Source organism: Oryctolagus cuniculus, chromosome 1 (genome assembly GCF_964237555.1).
Source record: "Oryctolagus cuniculus chromosome 1, mOryCun1.1, whole genome shotgun sequence".
Taxonomy (NCBI): Eukaryota; Metazoa; Chordata; class Mammalia; order Lagomorpha; family Leporidae; genus Oryctolagus; species Oryctolagus cuniculus.
The window spans coordinates 10015494-10040836 of record NC_091432.1 but is presented as its reverse complement, the minus strand read 5'-3'; the positions used below and the strand labels follow the sequence as shown (position 1 = coordinate 10040836).

General features: G+C 41.1%; 1 protein-coding gene across 1 annotated transcript; it reads left to right on the top strand.

The window, feature by feature from the left end:
* On the top strand, nucleotides 1–24048 carry LOC100008796 (lipophilin CP). The gene is given in 3 exon segments (NM_001082096.1): nucleotides 1–57; nucleotides 1716–1903; nucleotides 23845–24048. Coding segments are annotated over 3 exon segments (282 nt in total). The 5' UTR covers nucleotides 1–2; the 3' UTR covers nucleotides 23884–24048.
* The last annotated feature ends 1295 nt before the right edge of the window (nucleotides 24049–25343 follow it).

Sequence of the window (25343 nt, the reverse complement as noted above, 5' to 3'; positions counted from 1 at the left end):
ACATGAAGTGTGTGATAGCCCTCATGTTGGCAGCCCTGCCCCTTTACTGCTATGCAGGTGAGTTTGGTGCAGGGAGAACTGCTTTTGGATGGGGGATTGCTGCCTGAGCCCCTGGGAAACTCCCGGTCCCCAAGCCTCAATACAGGTCAGTCCCAGTGCAAAAGGTCTGGGTGTAATAGCCTAAGGGTCACCACTGGTAACAAGTGATCAGGGGCAGTTCCCTCTTGGGCTTTGTGTGTAGTGCCTCATTGCTCTTCAGGGTGCCCCACCATGATCAGAACTACCAGGATGAGTCTCTGAACTGAATATTGGAACCTGCTACTTCACTGGGATAAGGGAGATATATGAGTTGTGGGCCCCATGGCATTGGATCCATTTGGGTTTCCTGAAGAAGGCCCTCTGTGCCTTCTCTTTAAATATGGAAGGAAACAAGGGACCTCCCAGAGAGAAGGCTCGGGCTGCCGTGTCAAACAATAACTTGGGAGCCACACAACACACATTTATGGAGTTGATCTGGGTCCTCCCATAAAGCCATTTTGCTCCCAGGACCTTCACATTAAATCCTGACGGGGAGAAGGACTCACTTTCTCAGGAATCTCTTTCCAGTGATGAAGATGCTTTGGCAGCAGATTCTGCTCAGTGCTGGAGCATCACTTGTGTAGGGAGCTCTGTGTGATTTCAAAGCTTATTTAGATAGGTTACCTCATCGATCCCAAATATGGTGCAGACTGGCAAAATGGGGACTCATTCACAGTCAGCTAGACAGAAAATCGCAGAGCCAAGAGTGAAAACAGTTCTTGTGAATTAAGTCTTCAGCTTTTTCCTCCACAGTAGTTGCCGTAGCAGATCACTTCATGAACAGGAAGTTCTGTTTGGTGTTACTTATTGATGCAAACTAAGATAAACCTAATAGAGCTAATGGACAGTATTCTAGATCCAACTTATTTACAAGACTTGCAAACCCTATTTGATGCTCTGAGTGATAGTCGTGAAGTCTGACATGACTTTGTTTTTTATTTTTATTTTTTTTTTTACAGGCAGAGTGGACAGTGAGAGAGAGAGAGAGAGAGAGAGAGACAGAGAGAAAGGTCTTCCTTTACCGTTGGTTCAGCCTCCAGTGGCTGCTGCAGCTGGTGCACCGCGCTGATCTGAAGCCAGGAGCCAGGTGCTTCTCCTGGTCTCCCATACGGGTGCAGGGCCCAAGCACTTGGGCCATCCTCCACTGCACTCCAGGGCCACAGCAAAGAGCTGGACTGGAAGAGGGGCAACTGGGACAGAATCCGGCGCCCTGACTGGGACTAGAACCCGGTGTGCCGGCGCTGCAGGCGGAGGATTAGCCTATTGAGCCGCGGCGCCTGCCCTCGTCATATTTACAAGACCAGTGCTCTAACCCCTGAGCTATAGGATCTCACAACCTCATAATATTAAATATGTTCCACCAAGTCAGAATATCATGAGTGTCCTTGTCAGACAAAGTTGTATAGGGTTTGACTTTTATGGGTTGGAGGTAATGGAAGGGGCAGATACTGGGGGACTTAAAGGGATCCCCAGAACCTAAGTTTTCTATTTTTACCTGAGAATTCTACTCCACAGACCATAACTTTTCTGAATCTATATCTCAATGACTGTGTAGGAATATGATTCATGCTTTGTGTATTGCACAAAATGGGTTCCTATCTCTGGTAATAAGCCCATTTTCTCATGTTTTCTTCCAGGTTCTGGCTGCCAACTCCTGGATGATATGGTCACGAAGACGCTTGATTCACAGATATCTCTCACTGACTACCATAATTTTTTTAAGAATTTGAGCAGTGGTGCTGCTGCTGAAATGGCTGTGAAAGATTTCAAACAGTGTTTTCTCATGCAATCCAATGAAACTCTGAACAATATCAAGGTGTTTCTGGTAATTTCAGTTTCTTCTTTTTCCAACTTTTAAAAACAAATTTTATGTATATCATGTATACAGATTTAGGTACTTTCCACCCTACCCACCCCCTGCCCATGTCTGTGCCCTCTCTCCTCCTTTCCCTATTATTTTCCTTCTTAATTTTTATAATGATCTACTTTTAGTTTACTTTATATTCATAAGATTAACATTACACTAAGTAAAGAGTTCAACAAATAAAAGGAAAAAAATGCTGTTCAGATCTGTAAACAATCATCAAAGCTCAAAATATCAATTTCACTCTTATACATTACATTTTTGATACTCTATTACTTACCACAGATCAAGGAAAATGTGGTATTTGTCTTTTTGGGACTGGTTTATTTCATTAAGTATAATGGTTTCCAGTTGAGTAATTTTTATTGCAAAAGATAGGATTTCTTTTTTTAAATGGATGACTAGTATTCCATAGTGTATACATACCATAATTTCTTTATCTGGTCATCAGTTGATGTACATCTGGCTTGATTCTGTATTTTAGCTTTCATATGTTGATTTCATTTTGTTTGGGTAAATTCCCAGGAGTGGGATTGCTGGATCATATGGTATATCCATTTTCAGCTTTCTTAGGTAACTCCATACTGTCTTCCACAATGGCTATCCTAGTTTACATTCCCACTAACAGCAGATTAGGGTACCTTTTTCAACACATCCATGCCAACATTTGTTGTTTGTAGATTTCTGTATGAGAGCCATTCCAAGTGGAGTGAGATAAAATCTCACTGCGGTTTTGATTTGCATTTCCTTGATGGCAGTGTTCACGAGTATTTCTTCACATGTCTGTTGGCCATTTGAATTTCCCTTTTAGAAAAATGCCTGTTCAAGTCCTTTTCCCATTTCTTTTTTTTTTCATTATCCACCCCCCCCCCCCACAAAGAAACCTTGAGTACAAATTCCATAAGTACAACTTTAGGAATATAGTGATTCTTCCACCATACCCGCCCTCCCTCCCACACTTTCACCTCACCTCCTCCTCCCTCTTCCATTCTCAGTCCCATTCTCCATTCAGATTCATTTTAAATTAACTTTATACACAGAAGACCAACTCTATACTAGGTAAAGATTTCGACAACTTGCACACATACACACACACACACACAGTTTGATAACAAGTTTTACAGTTAATTCTAATAGTACAACTCATTGAGGACAAAGGTTCTGCATGGGAAGTAAGCACACACAGTGACTCCTGTTGTTAATTTTACAGTGCTCTTACGTATGACATCAGTGATCACTTGAGGCTCTTTTTTTAAAAGATTTATTTTATTTATTTGAAAGACAGAGTTATAGAGAGAGATAGAGACAGAGAGAGAGAGAGGTCTTCCATCTGCTGGCTCACTCCCCAGATGGCCACAATGGCTGGAGCTGCACCGATATGAAACCAGGAGCCAGGAGCTTCCTCCGGGCCTCTCACATGGGTGCAGGGGCCCAAGCACCTGGGCCATCTTCTACTGCTTTTCCAGGCCATAGCAAAGAGATGGATTGGAAGAGGAGCAGCTGGACATGAACTGGCGCCCATATGGGATGCCGGCGCCTCAGGCCAGGACTTTAACCTGCTGCACCACAGCGCTGCCCCCACTTAAGGCTCTTGACATGAGCTGCCAAAGCTATGGAAGCCTTTTGGAGCCACAGTCTCTGTCAGTATTTAGACAAGGCCATAAGCAAAGTGGAGGTTCTCTCATCACTTTAGAGAAAAGTATATCCTTTTAATGGCCACTTCTTTCCTTGGGACACCACTCACAGAGATCCTTCATGTAGGAATTTTTTTTGCTATAGTATCTTGGCTTTCCTTGCCTGAGATACTCTCATGGGCTTTTCAGCCAGACCAGAATGCCTTAAGGGCTGATTCTGAGGTCAGAGTGCTATTTAAAGCGATTGTCATTCTATGAGTCTGCTTTGTGGACTGCTTCTCATGTTGGAACATTCTTTCCTTTTGAATTCTATTATTATTACCAGACACTTGATCTATTTATATGATCCATTTAACACTTAATCCTATCTATATGATCACTTTATCACTTTAGATGGCATTTTTACCACCCAGCTTAATAGGATTTGGGATCCCATGGCAAGTTTTTAAACTGTACCCTTAAAAGTAAGTCTTTAGGTATGTATGCAGAACTATACAGCTTCACAGTTACAAACTTCTTCCTCCCTTTCTTATACTCACTCTTATTTTTACTAAGACCTATTTTCAATTGACTTTATACACAAATGATTAACTCTATGTTAAGTAAAGAGTTCAATGAATAGTATGAAAAAAAAAACCCTGTTCCTCAACAGTGAAGATAAGGGGTGTTCAAGTCATTGCTTCTCAAAGTGTCAATTTCACTTCTACAGATGTTCTCTTACGTGCTCTATTAGTTATCACAGATCAAGCAGAACATATGAATTTGATCCTTTGGGACTGGCTTATTTAACTGAGTATTTTTTTTTCCAGATTCATCCATTTTGTTGCAAATGACCAGATTTCTTTCTTTTTTTAACTGCAGTGTAGTATTCTGTAGTGTGTGTATCCCATAATTTCTTTATCCAGCTTTCAGTTGATGAGCATTTAGGTTATTCCATCTCTTAGCTATTGTGAATTGAGCTGCAATAAATATGGGATTGCAGATAACTCTTTTATTTGTTGATATAAGTTCCCTTGGGTAAATTCCCAGGAGTGGGATGGCTGGGTCATATGGTAGGTCTATATTCAGATTTCTGAGGTATCTCCAAACTGACTTCCATAGTGGTTTTGCCAGTTTACATTCCATCAACAGTGGGTTTGGGTACCTGTTCCCCCACATCCTTGCCAGCATTTGTTGTTTGTTGATTTCTGTATGAAAACCATTCTAACTTAGGTGAGGTGAAACCTCATTGTGGCTTTGACTTGCATTTCCCTGATGGTTAATGATCCTGAGCATTTTTTCATATTTCTGTAGGCCATTTAGATTTCCTCTTTTGAAAAATGTCTGTTTAAGTCCTTGGCCTATTTCCTCACTGGGTTGTTTGTTTTGTTGTTGTGGAGTTTCTTGATCTCTTTATATATTCTGGTTATTAATCCTTTATCAGTTGCAAATAATTTCTCCTATTCTGTTTGTTGCCTCTTCACTTTCCTGAGTGTTTCTTTTAGAGTACAGAAGCTTTTGAATTTGATGTAATCCCATTTGTTAATTTTGGCTTAAGCCTATGTCTCTGGGGTCTTTTCCAAGAACTCTTTGCCTGTGCTAATGTCTTGAAGGGTTTCTACAATGTTTTCAATTACTTTGATAGTATCAGGACATAGATTTAGGTCTTTAATCCATTTTGAATTGATTTTTTTTATTTTTGACAGGCAGAGTGGACAGTGAGAGAGAGAAACAGAGAAAGGTCTTCCTTTGCCGTTGGTTCACCCTCCAATGGCCGCTGTGGCTGGCGCGCTGCTGCCGGCGCATCGCACTGATCCAAAGGCAGGAGCCAGGAGCTTCTCCTGGTCTCCCATGGGGTGCAGGGCCCAATCACTTGGGCCATCCTCCACTGCACTCCCTGGCCACAGCAGAGAGCTGGCCTGGAAGAGTGGTAACCGGGACAGAATCCGGCGCCCCGACCGGGACTAGAACCTGATGTGCCGGCGCCGCTAGGCAGAGGATTAGCCTAGTGAGCAGCGGCGCTGGGCTTGAGTGGATTTTTTGTGTAAGGTATAAGGTAGGGGTCTTGCTTTATACTTCTGTGTTTGGAAATCCAGTTTTCCCAGCACCATTTGTTGAAAAGACTGTTCTTGCTTCACAGATTGATTTTAATTCCTTTGTCAAATATAAGTTGGCTGTAGATGCTTGGATTGATTTCTGGTGTTTCTATTCTGTTCCATTGGTCTATCCATCTATTTTTGTACCAGAATCAGGCTGTTTTGATTATAACTTCCTTGTAGTATGTTGTGAACTCTGATATTGGGATGCTTCCAGCTTTATTTTTGTTGTATAAAATTGTTTTAGCTATTCGAGGTCTACTGTGCCTGACTTAGGCCATCTTCTACTGCTTTCCCAGGCCATAGCAGAGAGCTGGATTAGAAGAAGAGCAGCTGAGAGTAGAGCTGGCACCCATATGGGATGCCACGTTTCAGGCCAAGGCTTTAACCCACTGCACCACAGCGCCAGTCCCAACAGTTCTTTTCTCTTAAGACTTGGGATGTGTCTCACCATTCTGTGCTAGCCTGTAGGGTTTCTGATGAGAAGTTTACTGTGAGTCCAGTTGGAAATCCTCTGAAAGTAATCTGGTGTTTCTCTTGCGCACCTTTTAGATTTTTTTTTTTTTTTACTGTGGTGAGTTTGATTACAACATGTCATGGTGAAGATCTTTTCTGCTCATGTCTATGAGGAGTTCTATGTGTTTGCTGTACTTGGATGTCCTTTTCTTTCTCCAGATTGGGGAAATTTTCTGTTATTATTTCACTAAAAAGGCCTTCTAATCCTTTTTCTCTTTCCATGCCTTCAGGAACTCCTAGAGCCCATATGTTGGGTTGTTTAATAGTGTCCTGTAGATTCCCAACAGTGATTTTTAGTTTTCTAATTTATTCATCTTGTGTTTGGTCTGACTGTATAATTTCCTGTGCTTTGTCTTCTAAGTGTGATATTCTTTCTTCTGCTTCACTGTTTCTGCTGTTAAGGCCTTCCACTGTATTTTTTATTTGTTCTATTGAATGCTACATTTCCAAAATTTCATTTTGATTTGTCTTTAAGATCTCAATTTCATGGCAGAAATTTTCTTTAATGTCATGTATAGATTTCATTAGTTTGTGCATTTGCTTCTGATTACTTCTAAGTAATTCTATGATCAATTTTTTGAATTCCGTTTCTGGCATTTCTTCAATCTCATCATCTTCACAATCTAGTATTGAAGTGTGTGTTCTTTTGGGAGGGGTCATGTTTTCTTACTTATTTTTGTTTCTTGTATTGGTGCATTTGTTATTTGGCACTTGTGGAGATACTTGTTGGTTTCTTCATTTTTTTTTTTGCTGTAGTGGCTTTTATCATTGGACTAAGTCTGTGTGAGTTAGTGGAGTGTCTGCTTTCAATGAATACCTAGAGGTGTGTGGTGGTTGTGACCAGTGAGGTCTATTCAGTGCTCCAGGATGAAGGGCGTGTCTGAGGTGACACATCTATGTTTGGTGTGGTAAGTCTCTTATTTTTCTTATCAGAGGGGAAGTTTGTTCTTATCTGTTGATGTAGACTCTTCTGAGCTCCTCTTCTTTAGGAGTCTAGTACCTGGATGCTAGCCCCAGTGAGTATATTATTTGTCTGCCTGCCACAAGGACCACACAAAAGATCTGTTCAGTCCTCAGTGTAAGCTTAGATTCCCTAGGAATGTCCCCCACAAGTTAACCAGGGAGCCCTGATCTTATGGAGCCTCCCACAGTGACTGCCCAAAGTCTCAACTACACCCTGAGTCCTCCCACACAGTTTCAGTGTTTTCACAGTCCTGGCACACAAGCCTCCAACAGTCACAAGCATCCAGCCCCCTGTCTGCTTCCCCACCAGACTCAGGAGTTTCCACTTGGCTGGTTGCTGGTCATGAACTAGAGCTGGTGCAGCTGTTACTTATGTCCAAAATGTGCTTGCTCTCTGTCAGCTTGTTACAAGATGCCTTTGAATGATGATTGGGGAGAAAGAAAATGTGCCCCTTCCTTTGTTTTTCTTATCTAGTTTGGCAGGTACACTACCCCTCATGGGGCTCCAAGCCAGACTCACTCTGGCTCTTCCTGCATCTTTTTCACTGGTGGCTTGAACTGCTGCAGTTTGGTCTCACTCTCCAACACTGGTGCAGAGGCTCTCGGCTGCTGGTGTCCTGAGCTGTGGGCATCAATGCCTTCCATGTAGGTCCACTGTGTTCCTCCAATTTGCATAGAGTTTCCTCTGCTGTTTTCTCCATAACTGTTCCCTGAGAATGCACTCTTTCTACTTTTTTTGAACTCTCTTCTCCTAGACTAGAGAAGTAAGTTCCCTCCCTACTCTGCTATCTTAATCGCCCTCTGCCCATTTCTTAATTGGATTGTTTTTTTTTGTTGTTGTTGAGTTGCTTGAGCTCTTTATAAATTTTGAATATCAATCCTTCCTCATTTTCATAGTTTGAAGATATTTTCTTCCATTCTGTCAGTTGCCTTTGCACTTTGCTGAGTACTTCCTTTGCAGTGTAGAAGCTTCTCAGCTTGATGTCATCCCATTTGTCTGTTTTGGCTTTGATTGCCTGTGCTTCTTGTTTTTTTTTTTTTTTTTTTTTTTCCAATAAATCTTTGCCTATGCCAATGATTTGCAGAGTTTACTCAATGTTCTCCACTAGTAATTTGATGGTATCAGGTCATAGAGTTAGATCCTTGATCCATTTTGAGTTGATTTTTGTAGAAAGTGTAAGGTCTTCTTTCATACTTCTGCTCATGGAGATCCAATGTCCCCAGCCTCATTTGCCAAAGAGACTGTCCTTATCTAGGGATTTATTTTAGCTACTTTGTCAAAGATTAGTTGGTTGTAGATACATGGGTTTATTTCTTGGAGTTTCTATTCTTTTCTATTGGTCTACATGTCTATTTTTGTACAAATACTAGGCTGTTTTGAGTCTAATTGCCATCTAGTATGTCTTGAAATCTGGTATTGTGATGCCTCTGGTTTTGTTTGTGTTGTATAAGATTGCTTTAGCTATTTGCGGTCTCCTGTGTTTTCATATGAAATTTAGTATCATTTTTTTCTAGATCTGAGCAGAGTGTCATTGGTTTTTCATTGGGATCATATTGAATCTATAAATTGCCTTCATTAGTGTAGATGATATTAATTCTTCCAATCCATGAATATGGAAGATTTTTCTATTTTTTGTGTGTCTTCTTTCTTTAACATTTTGTAATTTTCATTGTTGAGATGTTTCACTTCCTTGATTAAATTTATTACAAGGTATTTAATTTTTTTCTGTAGCTATTGTGAATGGGATTGATTTTAGAAGTTGTTTCTCAGCTGATGCTGTGGCTCAATAGGCTAATCCTCTAGCTGCGGCACTGGCACCCCAGGTTTTAGTCCCAGTCAGGGCACTTGATTCTGTCTCAGTTGCTCCTCTTCCAGTCCAGCTCTCTGTTGTGGCCCGGGATTGCTGTGGAGGATGGCCAAGTGCTTGGGCCCTGCACCCTCATGGGAGACCAGGAGAAGCACCTGGCTCCTGGCTTCGGATCAGCACAGTGCACCGGCCGCAGCACACCAGCTGCAGTGGCCATTGGGGAGTGAACCAATGGAAAAGGAAGACCTTTCTCTGTTTCTCTCTCTCACTATCCACTCTGCCTGTCAAAAAAAAAAGTTGTTTCTCAGCCATGGCATTGTCTGTGTATGAAAATGCTATTGATTTTTGTGTGTTGATTTTATATCCTGCCACTTTACCTCTTTTATGAGTTCCAACAATCTTAGTGGAGTCTTTAGGTTCCCCTATGTATAGAATCATGTCACCTGCAAATAGGGATAATTTGACTTTCTCCTTTCCAATTTGTACTCCTTTGATTTCTTTTTCTTGCCTAATGGCTCTGTCTAAAACTTTCAGGACTGTATTGAATAGCAATGGTGAAAATGGGCATCTTTGTCTGGATCTTAGTGGAAATGTTTCCAAATTTTCCCCATTCAATAAGATGCTGGCTGTGGGTTTGTCATAATTTGCTTTGATTGTGTTTAGGAATGTTCCTTCATACCCAGTTTGCTAGAGATTTTATCATGAAAGGATGTTGTATTTTATCTAATGCTTTCTCTGCATCTATTGAGATAATCATGTGGTTTTTATTCTTCAGTGTGTTAATTATATATATATATATATATATATTTCAATTTTGATTATCTCTTCTCTTAATTATTTCTTTCCTCCTACTAATTTTGGGTTTGTTGTGTTGTTGTTTTTCTAGGTCCATGAGATTCATTGATAGCTCATTTATTTGATGTCTTTTTAATTTCTTTATGTAGACACAAGTTGCTGTTAACCTCCCTCTTAATACTGATTTTGCTGTATTCCATAGATTTTGATATGTTGTATTGTCACCCTCATTCATTTCTAGAAAATTTTTATTTCTCTTTTTTTTAAACTTTTATTTAATGCATATAAATTTCCAAAGTACGACTTATGGATTACAATGGCTTCCCCCCCATACCGTCCCTCCCACCCACAACCCTCCCCTTTCCCACTCCCTCTCCCCTTCCATTCACATCAAGATTCATTTTTGATTATCTTAATATACAGAAGATCAGCTTAGTATACATTAAGTAAGGATTTCAACAGTTTGCTCTCACACAGATACATTAAGTGAAAAATAATAGATGATTTTTTAAAAATGATGATGAAATCAGATCAGACCTATTGTCGTGTTTAATCCCAGTGAGAGTCAAGTTGGGAATTGATAATTTCTTTTTTTTTTTTTTTTTTTACAGAAGATCAGTTTAGTATGCATTAAGTAAAGATTTCAACAGTTTGTACCCCCATAGAAACACAAAGTGAAATATATTATTTGAGTACTCGTTATAGCATTAAATCTCAATGTACAGCACATTAAGAATAGAGATCCTACATGAGGAGTAAGTGCACAGTGACTCCTGTTGTTGACTTTACCAATTGACACTCCTTTCTATGGCATCAGTAATCTCCCTATGCTCCAGTCATGAGTTTCCAAGGCTATGGAAGCCCTGTGAGTTCTCCGACTCTTATCTTGTTTAGACAAGGTCATAGTCAAAGTGGAGGTTCTCTCCTCCCTTCAGAGAAAGGTACCTCCTTCTTTGATGACCTGTTCTTTCCACTGGGATCTCACTCGCAGAGATCTTTTGCCAGAGTGTCTTGGCTTTCCATGCCTGAAATACTCTCATGAGCTTTTCAGCCAGCTCCGAATGCCTTTAGGGCTGATTCTGAGGCCAGAGTGCCTTTTAGGACATCCGCCATTCTATGAGTCTGTTGAGTATCTCACTTCCCATGTTGGATCACTCTCCCCTTTATTTACTCCATCGGTTAGCGTTAGCAGGTACTAGACTTGTCTATGTGCTCCCTTTGACTCCCAGTCCCTCCACCATGACCAACTGTGAACTGAAACTGATCACCTGGAACAGTGAGATGGCATTAGTACATGCCACCTCGATGGGATTGAATTGGAATCCCCTGGTATGCTTCCAACTCCACCACTTGGGGCAAGTCAGCCTGAGCATGTCCCAAATTATACATCTCTTCCTTCTCCCATTCCCACCACCATGTTCAACAGGGATCACATTTCAGTTAATTTTCAACACTTAAGAATAACTGTGCATCAATTACAGATCTAAACCAGTCATATTAAGTAGAACAGATAAAAAAACTACTAAGAGGGATAATGTATTAAGTTGTTCATTAACAGTCAGGGCTATGCTGATCAAGCCACCTATTTCTCTTTTTTAAAAAAGATGTACTCAAGAGGTAGAGTTACAGACAGACAGAAGAGAGACAGAAAGATCTTTCAACATTGATTCACTCCCCAAATGGCTGCAATGGCTGGAGTTGTGCCTATCTGAAGCCAGGAGCCAGGAGCTTCTTATAGGTCGCCCAGTGAGTACAGGGGCACAAGCACATGGGCCATCTTCTATTGCTTTCCCAGGCCACCAGGAGAGAGCTGGATCAGAAGAGGAGCAGCTGGAACATGAACAGGTGCCCATATGGGATGCCAGCACTGCAGGTGCAGGCTTAGACTGCTATGTCACAGTGACAGTCCCTGATTTCCCTTTTGATTTCTTCTATGATCCACTGTTCATTCAGGAGCATATTGCTCAGTATTCATGTGTTGTCGTATGTTCTAGATATTCTTTAGTTGTTAATTTTCAGTTCCATTGCATTGTGGTCAAAAAAAAGATACATGGTATGATTTCAATTTTTTTGAATTTGCTGAGACTTACTTTATGACCCAGCATATGGTCTATCCTAGAGAAAGTTCCATGCACAGATGAAACAAATGTTTATTCGGCAACTGTGGGATTAAAGTTCTGTGGTCACCTGTTAGGTCCATTTCATCCATAGTGTTGATCATTTCTGTTGTTTCTTTGCTACTTTTTTGGTCTAGTTGATGTGTCCATTGGTAAAAGTGGGGTGTTTAAGTCTCCCATTATTATTATATTGGTGTCCATGTCTCCCTTTAGAGCCATTAACATTTGTTTAAAATAGCCAGGCACTCTGGCATTTGGTGCATACACATTTACTGAAGACATATTCCTATTAAATTCATCTCTTAATCATGACTAATGCCATTCTTAATCTGTTTTAACAATTTTTGTGTTGAAGTCTATTTTATCTGATATTAGGCTGGCTACACCTGCTTGTTTTTTGCCTTCCATTAGCACAGAATATTTTTTCCATACTTTCACTTTTAGTCAGGGTGTATCTTTGTTGATGAGATGTGTTTCTTGTCAGCAGCAAATAGAAGGGTCTTGTTTTTTAATCCATTCAGCCAGCCTGTGTCTTTTTTCAAAATATTTATTTTTAACTTTTATTTTTTTTTATTTAATTATTTTTTTGACAGACAGAGTGGACAGTGAGAGAGAGAGACAGAGAGAAAGGTCTTCCTTTTGCCGTTGGTTCACCCTCCAATGGCCGCCGCGGCCGGCGCGCTGCGGCCGGCGCACCGCGCTGATCCGATGGCAGGAGCCAGGAGCCAGGTGCTTTTCCTGGTCTCCCATGCGGTGCAGGGTCCAAGCACCTGGGCCATCCTCCACTGCACTCCCTGGCCACAGCAGAGGGCTGGCCTGGAAGAGGGGCAACTGGGACAGAATCCAGCACCCCGACTGGGACTAGAACCCGGTGTGCTGGCGCCGCTAGGCAGAGGATTAGCCTAGTGAGCCGCGGCGCCGGGATTTTTAACTTTTATTTAACAAATATAAATTTCCAAATTACAGCTTATGGATTACAATGGATTTTTCCCCCCATAACTTCCCTCCCACCCACAACCCTCCCATCTCCCGCTCCCTCTCCCATTCCATTCGCATCAAGATTCATTTTCAATTATCTTTATATACAGAAGATCAATTTAGTATATATTAACTAAAGATTTCAACAGTTTGCACCCACACAGACACACAAAGTGTAAAATACTGCTTCAGTACTAGTTATAGCATTAATTCACATTGAACAACACATTAAGGACAGAGATCCTACATGAGGAATAAGTGCAGAGTGACTCCTGTTGTTGACTTAACAAATTGACACTCTTGTTTATGGCATCAGTAATCTCCCTAGGCTCCTGTCATGAGTTGCCAAGGCTATGGAGGTCTTTTGAGTTCACCAACTCCGATCTTTCATTTAATTTTTTTTTTCCCCTGAGTGTCTTGGCTTTCCATGCCTGAAATACTCTCATGGGCTCTTCAGCCAGATCCGAATGCCTTAAGGGCTGATTCTGAGGCCAGAGTGCTGTTTAGGACATCTGCCATTTTATGAGTTTGCTGTGTATCCCGCTTCCCATGTTGGATCATTCTCTCCCTTTTTAATTCTATCAGTTAGTATTAGTAGACACTAGTCTTGTTTATGTGATCCCTTTGATTCTTAGTCCTATCATTATGATCAATTGTGAACAGAAATTGATCACTGGGACTAGAGAGATGGCATTGATACATGTCACCTTGATGGGATTGAATTGGAATCCCCTGGCATGTTTCTAACTCTACCATTTGGGGCAAGTCCAATTGAGCATGTCCCAAATTGTACATCTCTTCCCTCTCTTATTACCACTCTTATATTTAACAGGGATCACTTTTCAGTTAAGTTTCAACACTTAAGAATAACTGTGTATTAATTACAGAATTCAACCAATAGTATTAAGTAGAATACTAAGAGGGATAAAGTATTAAGTTGTTCATCAACAGTCAGGGGAAGGGCTGATCAAGTCACCATTTCTCATAGTGTCCATTTCACTTCAACAGGTTTCCTTTTTGGTGCTCGATTAATTGTCACCGATCAGGGAGAACACATGATATTTGTCCCTTTGGGACTGGCTTATTTCACTCAGCATTTGTTGAAAATGACAGGATTTCACTTTTTTTTTTTTTTTTTTTTTTTTTTTTTTTTTTTTTTTACTGCTGTGTAGTGCTCTATAGAGTACACGTCCCAAATTTCTTTATCCAGTCTACTGTTGATGGGCGTTTAGGTTGATTCCAGGTCTTAGCTATTGTGAATTGACCTGCAATAAACATTGAGGTATAGACAGCTTTTTTGTTTGCCAATTTAATTTCCTTTGGGTAAATTCCAAGGAGTGGGATGGCTGGGTTGTATGGTAGGGTTCTATTCAGGTTTCTGAGGAATCTCCAGACTGACTTCCATAGTGGCTTGACCAGTTTGCATTCCCACCAACAGTGGGTTAGTGTCCCTTTTTCCCCACATCCTCGCCAGCATCTGTTGTTGGTAGATTTCTGAATGTGAGCCATTCTAACTGGGGTGAGGTGGAACCTCATTGTGGTTTTGATTTGCATTTCCCTGATTGCTAGTGATCCTGAACATTTTTTCATGTGTCTGTTGGCCATTTGGATTTCCTCTTTTGAAAAATGTCTATTGAGGTCCTTTGCCCATCTCTGAAGTGGGTTGTTCATTTCGTTGTTGTGGAGTTTCTTGATTTCTTTGTAGATTCTGGTTATTAATCCTTTATCTGTTGCATGGTTTGCAGATATTTTTTTCCCATTCTGTCGGTTGCCATGGGTGCCCTTGCCCTCCACATAGGTCCACCGTGTCTCACTAGTTCCAGAAGAGTTTACTCTGCAGTTTTTTCCCGAACCTTTCCCTGAAACTACAGTATCTCCACTTTTATTAAACTATCTTTTCCCAGACTATCAGTGCATGCCCTCTCTATTCTGCCATCTTGGCTCCCTCTCCCACGAGAGAGATTTTTCTATCCTGTCCAGTAAGGATTTCTGTAGTTCAAGAATTTGTTTTTGAGAACTTGTATTTGTTCTTATCATAAATTTTTTGAAATCTGTATCTTGAATTTCTTCTATCTCATCATCTTCATAATCTTGAATTGGGGTGTCTTATTCATTTGGGGGCATCACAATGTCTTCCTTGTTCTTGTTTCCTCCGTTTCTGCATTTGTTGCTGGCATTGTGGAGATATTCTTTGGTTTCTTCTTCTTCTTTTCCCTTACTGTGGTGTTTTTTCTTGTTAGACTATGACTCTATATTAAGTGGACTGTCTGCTTTTGATGGATCCTTAGAGGCTTGTGATGGGTGTGGCCAGAGAGCTCTGTTCGGTTCTTTAGGGTTAAGGGTGTGCCAAAGATGACACACCCAGGTTAGGCATGGTACATACTGGTCCCTTTTATTTATTTTATTTTATTATTATTTTTTCTTTCCTCTAGTTAGCCTGGTGAACTTTCCCCCATGGGGCTTCAAGCCTCATTCCCTCTAGGCTCTTACTTCTGCTTTCTCACCAGTGTCTCGGGCTACTGAGGTTTCACCTTACCTCCCTTTCCAGCACTGGTGTGTAGACTTGGCGGCTGGGGTCCTGAGCCATGGGTGCCCGTGCCCTACACGTAGGTCCACTATGTCCCACTAGTTTCAGAAAAGTTTCCCCTGCTGTTTTTTCCCTAACTCTTTCCTGAACTTGCAGTATCTCCACTTTTATTAAACTGTCTTTCCCGTACTATCAGTGTGCTCCCTCCCTATTTCACCATCTTGGGAACTCAATGCCAAAAGACTTATTTATATATCTGAGAGGTAGAGTTACAGACACAGAGTTCTTACATTCACTGGTTCACTTCTTAAATGGCTGCAATAGCTGGAGCTGAGCTGATCTGAAGCAAGGAGTCAGGGGCTTCTTCCATGTCTCCCACATGATGCTGAGGCCCAAGCACTTGGGCCATTTTCTACTGTTTTCTCAGACCATAGCACAGAGCTGGATAGGAAGAGGAGCCACTAGGACATGAACTGGAGCCCAACTGGGATAGAAGCACTGCAGGCAGAAGCTCAGCTTACTGTGCCACAGCACCGGCCCCGTCACTCTGTGTCTTTTAATTGGAGAATTTAAGCCATTTAAATTCAAGGTTACTATTGACAAAAATGACATGGTCTTGGCACTTTTCTGTAAATATTCCTATTGTTTGCTTTGTATTTACTTTGTACCTTTACTTGGTGACTTTCTGCATTCACATTCTTTCATAATGGTGACTATCATTCTGTGTGTCTGTGTGTAGTACACCTTTATGCATCATTTGTAAGGCTGGGTGAGTGTTGACAAAAATCTTTCAATATATGTTTATTATGGAAGTTCTTTATTTGACCTTCATTGATTAATGAGAACTTTCCAGGGCACAGTGTTCTGGGTTGACAGTTTTTTTTTTCTTTTAGGTCTTGCACTATGTCTCTCCATTGTCTCTAGGGTTTCAATCAGAAGTCAGTTGTGAGTCTAATTGGGGATCCTCTGAAAGTAATGTAGCATTTCTTTCATGCACATTTTAGAGTATTTTCTTTATGTTTTTCTTGTTGAAAGTTTATACAATGTGTTGTGGTGAAGATCTTTTCTGGTCATGTCTATTAGGAGTTATATGTACTTCGTGTACTTTTAGGACCCTTTCTTTCCCCAAATTAGGGAAGTTTTCTGTAATTATTTCACTGAATAGGGCTTCTAATTCCACTCTTTCCTTTCAGATCCTCAAGAATTCCTAAGACATGAATGTTGGGTGTTAGATAGTACCACATAAATTTCCAATACTGTTTTTAATTTTCCTAATTTCTTCTTTTTTTCTGATCTGAGAAATTTTCAAATATTTGTCTTCTAGTTCAGATAGTCTTTCTTCTGTCTCACCAAGTTTGTTACTAAGGCTTTTCTCTGTATTTTTTATTTGACACATTGAATTCTTCATTTCTAATATTCCAGTTTTCATTTTTCTACCTCATAGGAGAATTTTTCTTCCATGTCATGTATGGATTTCTTTTCTTTTTTTCTTTTTTTTAACCTCTTTATTATTATTTTTATTATAATGGAAATTAATTTCAAGATGAGCTTTATTGCTACTAACATTCAAACCACAGTACTATTACAAGGGTTGACTCTGTATTAAGAACAATTAAAACACATGATTAATCTGTTTATAGAATAGTGAAACCATCTGAATTTGGTCAAACTTTGATAGCTGATTGATAGTTAAACTTTGGGAATTCTAATACAAAAGCAGTAGTACTTTAGTGATTACATGGGTGTTGTGAAAAAAGACATATTACATAGACCTAATTTCTTTTTTTTTTTTTTAACTTTTATTTAATGAATATAAGTTTCCAAAGTACGAATAATGGATTACTATGGCTTCCCCCCCATACCGTCCCTCCCACCCACAACCCTCCCCTTTCCCACTCCCTCTCCCCTTCCCTTTTTTGACAGGTAGAGTGGATAGTGAGAGAGAGAGAGACAGAGAGAAAGGTCTTCCTTTGCCGTTGGTTCACCCTCCAATGGCCGCCACAGCTGGCGCGGTGCAGCCGGCACACCATGCTGATCCGAAGCCAGGAGCCAGGTGCTTCTCCTGGTCTCCCATGGGGTGCAGGGCCCAAGCACTTGGACCATCCTCCACTGCCTTCCCGGGCCATAGCAGAGAGCTGGCCTGGAAGAGTGGTAACTGGGACAGAATCCGGCGCCCTGACCGGGACTAGAACCCAGTGTGCCGGCGCTGCTAGGTGGAGGATTAGCCTATTGAGCCACGGCACTGGCTGGATTTCTTTAACTTGTGAATTTGCTTCTCATTGCTTCTGAGTAATTCTATGATTAATCTTTTGAATTCCTTTTTAGGCACTTTGTCAATCTCTTCATCTTCACATTCTAATATTAAAGTGTTATTGTGTTACTTTGGGGATCATGTTGTCTTTCTTATCCTTATTTCTTGAATTTCTGAATTTATTTTTAGGCATTTGTCAGAATACAGTTGGTTTTCTCCTCGGATAGATTTTATCTTTGAGGTATGCCTCTGTGGCTAAGCATATTGTCTGCTCTCTTGGTGAATATCCAGAACCATTTCCTGGGTGTGGCCAGGGAGCTCTGTTCGCTGCTCCAGGGTGGGGCAAGTTTCCAGGGTGACATCCAAGTTGGGTGTGGTTGATCTCTATTGTCAGCTGGGAAGAAGATATGGTCACCTCCACTCTTCTAAAGTGTTCAGTGCCCCAGATTAGCTTCTAGTGGGTACAACACTCACCTGCACTGCCACAATAATCATACAAGGGATCAGTGCAGTCCTTGTGAGAAAATGGATCCTGCTACCATGTCCCACCCCAGGCAATCAGGGACCTCTGAGCCCTTGACACTGATTGCCAAGAGAACCAGCTACACTCTGTGCCGTATCACATAATCACAGAGTTCCCACCATCTCAGCACACAAGGCTCCCACAGTCCTGGGATGCATAGGATGCACTCTGGCCTGCTAGGCTATCCTGTCCACAGAGACGTTCCCAGAGTCAGCTGCTTGTGCTGATGTTCTATCTTGGCAGTTTGAGCTTATTATATGTTGAGAGGCTGGGGGCACCTTACAGTCCTACATGGGTACCCGGCCCCCTATCAATCCTCCCAGCCAGACTCCAGATCAGTGGGGAACATGGATTTTTCCCTCTGCTAAAATTCCTGGACCACATGTGTGCACAAGAGGTGCTGAAGTTGCTAATGATTTCAAAATGGTTCCTTCTCCCCTGTCTGTTGCTGCATGCGTGCATTGAGTTATCACAGCTGCTACCTTTGTAAAGATGGTGCCTTGTCCTGGTGAGTTGCTGGGCACACGTACGAGAGCCATACTAGCTGCTACTTATATCAAAACGGCACCCTCTCCCAGGCAGTTACTGGGTGCCATTGTTGGGGGATTGGGAGAGAGAAAAGTTCCCTTTTTTTGCTGGGTTAGGAGGTACCTTCTCCCCTTTAGGGCTTCAGGCTGGACTCAAAAATAGTGTACTCCCCGAAAGACAAATAACTTATGTTCTCCTTGATCTGTGGTAACTAATAGAGTACCTAAAATGTAATCTGTAGAAGTGCAATTGACAATTTGAGATATAATGGTTTTGAACAGCTCTTGTCTTGACTGTTGAGGAAGTATTTTTTCCATACTTTTTTTTTTTAACATTCTTTACTTAGTGTTGGGTTAATATTATTAGTATAAAGTTAACTGAGAATATATCTTTGTAAAAAATGAGAATAGGAATAGGAGATGGAGGAGGAAGAAGGGTTGGGAGTGGCACTGGGAAGGAGGCTAGGGTGGGAAGAATCACTATGTTCCTTAATTTGTATATATGAAATATATGATGTATGTATATCTCAAATAAAAGGTTTCTAGTTTTAAAAAACCCAACAAAAACAACAACAAAAGTACACTCTGTCAGGCTCTTCCTCTGAGTCTATTACCAGTGGGATGGGCTGCTACAGTCTGGTCTCACCTCACTCTCCAAAGCTGGCGCTTCTTCCGGCTCTTAGCTGTGGTGTCGTGTGTTGTGTTCATGCTGTTGCTGCATATCTGCAACTTCCACAGTGATCCGTGGGTTCCCTCTTCTTTTCATATAATTTCCACTGTAGATTTATCTCCAGCTCTCCCCTGGGAATGTACTTCCTCCCCTTTTTTTGCTGCTATTTTCCGCTAGCCTAAAGCAGTACATCCCTTCCTTATTCCACCATCTTCGAATCTCTCTTCTTACATGATTTTAATAATCGCTGACTAGGATCAAGCAGGCTCTGGGTTTGGTACTAACACTTTCAGAGGAACAGGTGCACGTGCTAGTTTTAAACAATATCATATAATTAAATGTGGTGAGTCTAATGACTTTTCTTTGAGAAAGTCACCCAAGGTCTCACTTAATTTGCCAACTTCACCTTGAGAATCTTCAGTGAATGAGAACTGAAGAAAGCAAAAGGAGGGAAAGGTCAGGAAATGGCCCATTTACCTCTCAGCTCTCTAGGAGACACACACAAACATGCACACACACTAACACACTTTCACATACACACATACATGTTCTCTATGAAGAGAAATCACCTGCTTTTCAGGATGCACTCACTTGTAGGGGATAAACAACAAAACAGGTCCACCCCTTTCTAAGAAGCCAATAAGAAAAACATCCATAAGCATACAAAAATTTCTAATAGGGGGACAAATTTCATGTGTTTTATATATACAGATTTAAGAGCATAATGATACACTCCACCCCACCCTCCTTTGCTCCCACTGTCCTTCATTCTTCCTTTCAGAATCTAGAAAATATCATTTGAGTAATAGTCTATGTACTTAATTAAAACAAATTAAGTGTATTCCTAAGCAACCAAGCTTGCTAGCACATTAGTTTGAAAACCTTGAACTCTTTCACTGAACACCCAGGAGGTAACTAGAGTAGATCCTTATTATGGAAATGCCATCATTCCTCAATGGAAGAGACAAAGGCTATAAATAATCATCTATTCTCAAAATGTCTATTTCACTCCAACAATTGCATTTCAGGTATTCTATTAGTTACATAGGATCAGGGAAAGCATATGATATCTGTCTTTCTGGGACTGGATTATGTCACTGAGTGCAATGGTTTCTAGTTGTGACAGGAGGATAGGGGAGGAAGTCCCACTATGTTCCTAAATCTGTATATATGAAATATATAAAACTTGTATAACTTAAATAAAGTTCAAAAACCACGATTGGTATGGGATTATTTAAAACAGAAATCAATAGTATATTAATATCTTTCTGTTTAAAAATAAATATCATTTAGTTTATAAATATTTTGTTTAATATCCTAATAATTTATCTGAGGCATTCTCTGGGAGAAATTTAGAAATAAACCAAAGCCATCAGGATAAATTAAACACCACCTGCACTTGAGAATCGTGCGATTACTTTGTGTTTAAAGCCCAGCTGAGATGAATCATTCATGGCATTGAGCTCCAATATGTTGTAGGGCACAATTAACTGTGGAGGCCTTCAGTTTGCAACTTTTCTGACTTTTAAGGTCATAGAGGAACTAAAAAAATCACATATTTTTCATTTGAGCTAGATTTTAATAATTCTGTGTTGAAAAGTGATACAGAATAGTTAGAACTGGCAGGTTTTCAACAAATAAGTCCAGAATATTTACTGAAGTTGGAAAAGGAAGTGTTAAAGTTGTCCTTGTTAGAGGGAAGCGCCTTTCTCCGAAGGGAGGAAGGAACCTCCACTGTTATACAGCCTTGACTAAACAAGTTCAGAGTTGGTGAACTCAAGGGGCTTCCATAGCCTACACAGCTCATGGCAAGAGCCTTGGGTGATTGCTGACATTATAAATAAGAGTGCCAATTGTTAAATCAACAACAGGAGTCACTGGGTACATGCTCCCCATGTAGGATCTCTGTCCTTAATGTGTTTTACTATGAAACTTAAAAACAACACTACTATTCAAACAATACCGTATACCTTGTGCGTGAGGGCAGCCTGTTGAAATCCTTGCTTAGTGTATACTAAGTTGATCTTCTGTATATGAAGGTAATTGAAAATGAAACTCGATGAAGGGCAGGATGGGAGAGGGAGTGGGAGAGGGAGTGGGAGAGGGGAGGACCGCGGGAGGGAGAGAGGTTGGGGGGAAGCCACAACAATGCAAAACTTGCACTTTGTAAATTCACATTTATTAAATAATAAAAAAAGAAAAAAAAAGTTGTCCTTGTTGGAGAAAAGATTCAGAAATAGCAGCACATCTTTGGCATCAATGGATGTCTTTGGAATGATAGAACATGTCAGTAGATAATCTGATTTTGCTTTCAGCACTCTCTTGGATATTATATGCTTTTTTAAAGAAAACTTTCATTTAATAAATATAAATTTCGAAAGTACAACTTTTGGATTATAGTGAATTCCCCCCCCCCCGTAACCTCCCTCACACCCATAAACCATCCCATCTCCTACTCCCTCTCCCATCCTATCCTTCATTAAGATTCATTTTTAATTATATTTATATTCAGAAGATCAACTTAGTATATACTAAGTAAAGATTTCAACAGATTGCACCCACACAGACACACAAAGTATAAAGTACTGTTTGAATACTGGTTTTACTGTTAATTTGCATAATACAATACACTAAAGACAGAGATCCTACATGGGGAATAAGTGCACAGTTACTCCTGTTGTTGACTTAACAATTGACACTCTTATTTATGATGTCAGTAATCACCCAAGGGTCTTGTCATGAGTTGCCAAGGATGTGGAAGCCTCTTGAGTTCACCAACTCCGACCTTATTTAGACAAGGTCATAATCAAAGTAGAAGTTCTTTCCTCCCTTCAGAGAAATGTGCCTCCTTCTTTGATGGCCCCTTCTTTCCACTGGGATCTCTCAGAGATCTTTCATTTAGGTCTTTTTTTTTGCCATGATGTCTTGGCTTTCCATGCCTGAGAAATTCTCATGGGCTTTTAGCCAGATCCAAATGCCTTAAGGGCTGATTCTGAGGCCAGAGTGCTGTTTAGGACATCTGCCATTCTATGAGTCTGCTGTGTATCCTGCTTCCCATGTTGGGCCGTTCTCTCCTTTTTATTATATCAATTATTATTAGCAGACATTGGTCTTATTTATGTGATTCCTTTGACACTTAATCCTATCTTTATGATCAATTATGAACTTAAACTGATCACTTAAACTAGTAAGATGGCACTGGTACCTGCCAACTTAATGGAATTTGGAGTTCCATGGCACCTTTCTAAGCTCTACCATTAAGGGTAAGTCCACGTGAGAGTGTGACAAACTGTATGTCTCCTCTCTCTCTTATTCCCACTCCTCTTTTTTTAAAGATTTATTTTATTTATTTGAAAGACAGAGTTGTAGAGAGAGGTAGAGACAGAGAGAGAGGTCTTCAATTTGCTGGTTCACTCCCCAGATGGCCACAATGGCCAGAGCTGTGCCGATCCGATATCAGGAGCCAGGAGCCTCCTCTGGGTCTCCCGCATGGGTGCAGGGGCCCAAAGACCTGGGCCATCTTCCACTGCCTTCCCAAGCCACAGCCACCCACTCTTCTTTTTAGCAGGAATCAATTTTCAGTTAAATTTAAACACTACAGAATAACTGTGTGTTAATTAAAGAGTTCAACCAATGGTATTAAGTAGAACAAAAGAATACTAAAAAGAATGAAATAGCAAGCTGTTCCTCGACAGGTCAAGGGCTGATCAAGTCACTGCTTCTCATAGTGTCAGTTTCACTTCTACAGGTTTCCTTTTAGGTGTTCAGTTAGTTGTCACCGATCAGGGAGAACATATGGTATTTGTCCCTTTGGGACTGGCTTATTTCACTCAGCATGATGTTTTCCAGATTATTCCATTTTGTTGCAAATGATAGGATTTCTTTTTTTATAGTATTTTTATTTTTTATAGCATTTTTATTTTTATAGTATTCTATAGTGTACATACCTCATAATTTCTTTATTCAGTCTTCTTTGATGGGTATGTAGGTTGATTCCATGTCTTAGCTATTGTGAATTGAGCTGCAATAAACATTGAGGTGCAGACAGCTTTTGTGTTTGCCAATTTAATTTTCTTTGGGTAAATTCCAAGGAGTGGGATGGCTGGGTTATGTGGTAGGGCTGTATTCAGGTTTCTGAGGAATCTCCAGACTGACTTCCATAGTGGTTTTACCAGTTTGCATTCCCACCAACAGTGGGTTAATGTGCCTTTTTCTCCACAAACTCGACAGCATCTGTTGTTAGTTGATTTCTGAATGTGAGCCATTTTAACCGGGGTGAGGTGGAACCTCATTATAGTTTTAATTTGCATTTCCCTGATGGCTAGTGATCTTGAACATTTTTTCATGTGTCTGTTGGCCATTTGGATTTCCTCTTTTGAAAAATGTCTATTTAGGTCTGTATTATATGCTTTTTTAAAAATTCAGGAAAACAATAATAATAAAAGCCTTGAGTGCCCATATTTGACTTTGCAAGAGAGAGTTGAAAAACTAAGTGACATCTCTGTTTTTGTTTTCCAGGAAACGGTATATAATAGCCCTTTTTGTAAAGGGTTATAACTTCTGACAAGACGTTTGGCTCAGAGGACTACAGACTGGACTAAAAAACCGACTGCTGATTACCGCCAGCGATGACGTGTCTTTTTTTTTTTCTGTCCTTTTATCCATAAACTGCAAGATAATTGTTGAAACCTCAAATGCATTTCCTTTTAATAAACCTGCTGCAAAAAACTAAAGGTGCTTTTTTGTTCTCCCATGGAAAAGGAGGTTTAAGGGGCTCACCTATCACCATGCATGAAAGGAGTCGAGGGTCTGGGTTTGAAGACTCCATTAAGCTTTCTTCCTTCACAGTCTGTAGTTCAAGCAGTGGTTCTTCCATGGAAAAGCACTTTTCCTCCCTCCTTGCCATGATGTCACATGTGATCGACTCTGAGTTTCTGAGGGTGAGTCATGCTCAGAAAATTCCACCCATCACAGTCTTTATGTCTACTCTGAACCTGCTCACCATTGCCCATAATTTATGGCAAAAAGAGAACAGGGGAGGGGACTCTGTGGATATGACTCTGCTGTTTCCCTCTCCCAGCCCAGTTTTGCAAATACTATGCAGAAAATGCAGGGCATGGCCAGAACAGAAGAGTGGAGAGCAACACTGGTGCCGACATAAATGAATCATTCTACTGTGCTTCTTCTTCTTCTTCTTCTCCTTCTTCTTCTACTTCTTTTGGACAGGCAGAGTTAGAGAGAGAGACAGAGAGAAAGGTCTTCCTTCCGTTGGTTCACCCCCCAAATGGTCACTATGGCCGGCACGCTGCGCTGATCCGAAGCCAGGAGCCAGGTGCTTCCTCCTGCTCTCCCATGCGGGTACACTTGGGCCATCCTCCACTGCCCTCCTGGGCCAGAGCAGAGAGCTGGACTGAAACAGGAGCAGAGCAACCAGGACAGAATCTGTGCCCCAACCGGGACTAGAACCCAGAGTGCCGGCGCTGCAGGTGGAGGATTAGCCTAGTGAGCCGTGGTGCCGGCCTATTGTGCTTCTTTTTTTTTTCTTTTAACAGGCAGAGTGGAGAGTGAGAGAGAGAGAGACAGAGAGAAAGGTCTTCCTTTGCTATTGGTTCACCCTCCAATGGCTGCTGCGGCCGGCACGCTGTGGCCAGCGCACTGCGGCCGGCGCACTGCGCTGATCCGAAGCCAGGAGCCAGGTGCTTCTCCTGGTCTCCCATACGGGTGCAGGGCCCAAGCACTTGGGCCATCCTCCACTGCACTCCCTGGCCACAGCAGAGAGCTGGCCTGGTAGAGGGGCAACCGGGACAGAATCCGGCACCCCGACCAGGACTAGAACCCGGTGTGCCGGCGCCGCTAGGTGGAAGATTAGCCTATTGAGCCTCGGCGCCGGCCTACTGTGCTTCTAACAGGTGTATGTGAATTTGGGTGAGTATCACATCTTGAGGAAGTAAAAGTGACATTGGAATTAAATCACTTCTCAGTCTAGGGTGACTAGGGTGGCAATTGCCTATGAATGG